This window comes from Lipotes vexillifer, unplaced genomic scaffold (assembly GCF_000442215.2).
Source record: "Lipotes vexillifer unplaced genomic scaffold, Lipotes_vexillifer_v1.1 scaffold636, whole genome shotgun sequence".
Lineage (NCBI taxonomy): Eukaryota > Metazoa > Chordata > Mammalia > Artiodactyla > Lipotidae > Lipotes > Lipotes vexillifer.
Window position 1 is genome coordinate 1,688,814 of NW_006786547.1, and position 4,409 is coordinate 1,693,222.

The window sequence follows — 4,409 nt, forward strand, 5'->3', positions numbered from 1 at the left end:
CCCCCCCCCGCCCCTGCTGGCTGGCGTCATTCCAAGCAGCATCCAGCTCCTCTGTTCAGGGAGCGCCAGCGTCAGGCTGCGCCGGGTTCTCGGGGCCCTGTGGATGGGCATGGTCCCCAGGGAGGCCTGTCTGTCAGTTTGGGGTTGGGAAGGGTGCAGGCCGGCCGCCTTCCCTGGCCAGGCCCCACCTGGCCCCAGGCCTCCTGCTAAGTCCCCCTTTACAGATCTCCCCACAGCGAGGGGGCTGTCCAGCCTGTGTGGCTCAGGGTGACCTGTCCTGCCCTTGGGTTTGAGGCTCTGCAGACATTGGATGGGGTGAGGCCCTGCGGGACCCTTGGTGTGTCGTGGCCGGAGACGCCCAATGGTGGTCTCCATCCAGAATCAGCCACGTGCTTCTTAACCGGTGCCTGTGGGCTTCTCTGGAGACCTGGATCGTGGGGAACAAAACGTTAAGCCGGGGAAGGCCCCCGAAGCCGGAGTGGCAGCTTTCACAGGGGTCCTCGCATCTCTGCCCTGCCCCCACCGCCACCCAGAAGGGAACACTGCCTTGTTCATGTTTTCCAATGAGGATATTCAGTACGTGCCCTGTAAGAAGTCAGATCGTAGACAAAGGCCCAGATGAGGCCCTGCAGGCTCCCGAGCAGGGCCGGCGTTTCCTCGCCCTTCAGTGTTCTTCGCGCCAGCTGACTCTTGCGGAAGCTCCTCTCTCCACGGGCAGCGTCCAGGGTAAACAGAGGCCTCCCCGAGGCTCCTGTCGTCCCTGTCCTTCGTTGGCCTGAACCCTGGCGGGGGCCCGGCCTGGCCAGACCGCGGGGTGAAGAGAGCTGTGGGGCTCGCTGGTCCCGTCTCCGCCCTGGGCTAGCTCTTCCGTCCCGGCACCCGGAGAGGTCAGTGCTGGGCAGCGGGGAGCTGCAGCCTGACCTCCATGATTCCAGCTCCCATCACTGCCCACGGCTCTTTGGTGTTCAGGGAGAACTGAGAGGCAAGATGAGGGTTTCCCAAACCCAAACACAGGTCAGCTCCAGGCAAATCCCCTCGAGGCTGGGAGGGCAGTTTGGGGACAGCCCTTTGAAGCGTGCGACCAAGGCTGCCTGCTTCTGGTAACAGGGCCCCAGTGCAGCGAGGGAGGCCTGGAGCGTTGTGCCCCAGCCCCTCGGGGTCCCAGGCCTGGAGGGGGGCTGCCCCATACCCTCCCCCACCGACCCCCTCACCTGTGGGCCGCCCGTCCTGGCCCCAGCAGCCCCTGGGCCGCCCGTGGCTCTGGGTCTGGGGTTGAGGGCCTCCCTTTTGTGTCTGGCGGCCGCAGGCTCTGGTGTCTACATCACGCGGGGGCAGCTGATGAACTGCCACCTCTGCGCGGGGGTAAAGCACAAGGTTCTGCTGCGGCGCCTCCTCGCCACCTTCTTTGACAGGTAGGTCCCCGCGGGCCCTGCGGTCTCTAGAATCATCTCTAGACAAGGCCGTGCGTCCAGGGTCCCCCACCTTCCCGACCTCACAGGTGTCAGCCCGCGGCCGTCGGCCAGACCTGGGTCTGGGGAGGGCTTGTGGACCCGCCCCCCGCGCAAAGTGAACCACACCGGCTCCATGCCACTGGGGCGGGGGGTGGGGGGCGCTCCTTCCCCTAAGGGGCGGTGGGGCATGCAGGCAGGGACCCCGTTCCCGTGCGTCCCCTCCAGACGGCGGCCTCACGCTGCCCGCCTTCCTGTCCTCCCACCAGGAACACGCTGGCCAACAGCTGTGGCACGGGCATCCGCTCGTCCACCAGTGACCCGAGCCGCAAGCCACTGGACAGCCGCGTCCTGAACGCTGTGAAATGTAAGAGGAGGACTGGGGTCTCAGGGGTGGGGAGGCATCTCGAGGAGCTCCAGGAGCCCCCAGGCCCTTGGATGTCGGCCTGGGAAAGGTGGCTTCTCCCCAGGAGCAAGCCGGGCCGCAGGGTCGACGGGGAGAAAAGAGCAGCTCGCGGGGGCCCGGTCTCGAGGTGTTAACATTCTTGGTAGGTTTCCAAGCGTGATGAATTCAGCTGCGAAACTATTTTAATATGTGAAATAGATCTAATTTTCCTTTTGGAACAAAACCGCTTATTTACATTTTGGGGTTATTTTGAGCCTTTGCCATCTGCTCGGCCCGCTTCTGCCTCCCGCTTCTGGGCCCGTGGGGGCGGAGTCTGGTCCATCTCGGTGGCAGACCGCCGCCCCCATCCCCCCCCCCGCACCCCCCAGACGAGGAGGAAGCCACCGGTGCCCGGCACGGGCCAGTGCAGCCAAGAGCACGTCCTCCTGTAGCTGTCGGCACGCGAAAACACTGTCTTAGTTTTCTGGCTTAAAAAATCTCTCTTGTGAGGCTAATTCTGTTTTAGAGCAAAGAGGGGCCTTTGCAGCCAGTAATCGCGTCCCAAAGCACGGGTGGGGTGCTGGCAGCGGCTCTGGGAAGATGCCGAGAGGGGGTGCAGCTGGTGTTGCCCCAGAGCAGGGCTCACAGTGGAGGGGGCTCACCCTGGGGGACCTGCGTCTGGGTTCCGTGCTGTTCGGAGACCTGGGTCTTGAGGCTCCTAGAGGAGAAGCCGGGAGAGGGCGTATCGTTATTATTGCGGATGATGATGCCACTGCTGGGCTGGGGTCTCCGGGCCAGGGACTGGACTGAAGACAGGTGTTAGCCGGCCCCCTCCTCACTCCTTGCCAGCCCTTTGCTCGGGCCCAGAGAGACCCGAGCCTCACAGCTGAGTGGGTGCCCAGGCCCTGCCCCGATTCCCACTCCACCAGGGCAGGGATTCTCAAAGGCTTGTCTGACCAAGGATGCAAGGTGGGTGGGACAGAGTGGGAAAGCGAGGCCCAGAGATGGGGGCCCACCCAAGGCCGCACTGCCAGCCAGTGGTCTGGAGGAGCCAGAGCCCCCTGGGCCCTCTGTGCTCCTGCTAGAGCCGCAGGCTGGGGTCCTGTTTGCTCTGACTGCCCCTCCCCTGAAGGTTCCCACAGGCTGTCCCAGAGGAGCGGGGCGGGGCCTCCAGCAGTGAGAAAGGTGAGCGCTGGTCTTCAGGCTGGCCCAGAGGAGGCCTCGGTGGCCCTGTGGCCTCCCTTGCCAGAGGGGAACAGGGTGGAGGAGACCCTGGAGGTGCCCGGCCGGCCCCCCTGGCCCCGCGGTGGCCTCTGCAGCCCGGAGCGCTGCACCCCCTGGCTTGTCCAGGGCAACTCAGTCCCACGGCCCCTCAGGAGGCGGAGGGCCGGCACCGTGGGCTTCCCGCGGGTCGGTGGCCGCTGACGCCACCTCCCGGCGCCCTGTCCTTGCAGTGTACTGTCAGAACTTCGCTCCCAGCTTCAAGGAGAGCGAGATGAACGTGATCGCCGCGGACATGTGCACCAACGCCCGCCGCGTCCGCAAGCGCTGGCTGCCCAAGATCAAGTCCATGCTGCCCGAGGGCGTGGAGATGTACCGCACGGTCATGGGCTCCTCGGCCGCCAGCGCGCCCCTGGACCCCGACTTCCCGCCCGCCACCGCGCAGGTGTTTGAGCAGCGCATCTATGCCGAGCGGCGGGGCGATGCAGCCGCCATCGTGGCTCTGAGAACTGACGCTGTGAATGTCGACCTGGGCGCCTCCACCAACCCCACCTTCGAGGCCGGCTCGGAGGCCGACGGGGCCGGCTCGGTCGTCCAGGAGGTGGCCGCGCCCGAGCCGCTGCCCGCCGAGGGCCAGAGCCCCCCGCAGCCCTTCGAGCAGGGCAGCGCCAGCAGCAGCCGGCCCGCGACGCCGGCCGCAGGGAGGAGACCGGAGGGCCCGTACGCAGGGACCTTGTAGGGGCCCGAGGCCGGACCGGGCGCCAAGGCGGGTACTGAAGCTGCTTGCATGCGTTACTAATACAGACAAATGTGATCAAGCCACTTACCTACCAAACTGCTACTGTTGCCTGAAAAAAATGTGATTTTTATTCTGCTTGTATTTAAAATTCATGAAGGAAACAAATGCATTCGTTATACTGTAAACGATTAGGCCCCTGGTGACCTAGTTGCGAGGAAGGTCCCGGGGCTCCTTTTTGATATTCGAGAGGTTAGTCTCCACATTGTAGCTTTCCCTCCCCCTGTTCGGGGAGGGGGCGAGAGGCCGCCAGACCCTTGTGCCTGGCCTCCTGCCCCCACGGCTCCCTCTGCCTGGGGCGAAGCCAGGGGCCTGTGGGGCGGGAGCACGTGTCTCGGGACCCTCGTTCCTTTCCCATGGGGACCCCCACCACTCCTCCGGGACCACGGGCCAGGGCTGGGCCCCCAGGGGCCAAACTCCTTGCTCTCCCTTCTTCCTGAGACTCGGGGCTCAGGCCCGCCGGGTCCGCCGTGCGTGTGGGGGGTTGGGTGTGTGTGCGGAGCGTGTGCGAGCGTGTGCGAGCGTATGCGGGGGCGGTGGTGCTGGCACAGTGGTGGGC

At 65.4% G+C, this 4,409-nt stretch overlaps 1 protein-coding gene across 1 annotated transcript in view; it reads left to right on the forward strand.

Moving 5' to 3' along the window:
* NACC2 (NACC family member 2) overlaps positions 1–3,954 on the forward strand; it is a 32,326-nt gene extending 28,372 nt beyond the window's left edge. The window contains exons 3-5 of the mRNA XM_007458985.1: positions 1,307–1,412; positions 1,718–1,815; positions 3,288–3,954. Coding sequence (XP_007459047.1) covers positions 1,307–1,412; positions 1,718–1,815; positions 3,288–3,793 — 710 coding nt within the window. The 3' untranslated portion in view covers positions 3,794–3,954. The remainder of the gene's footprint in view (positions 1–1,306; positions 1,413–1,717; positions 1,816–3,287) is intronic.
* Positions 3,955–4,409: the final 455 nt, after the last annotated feature.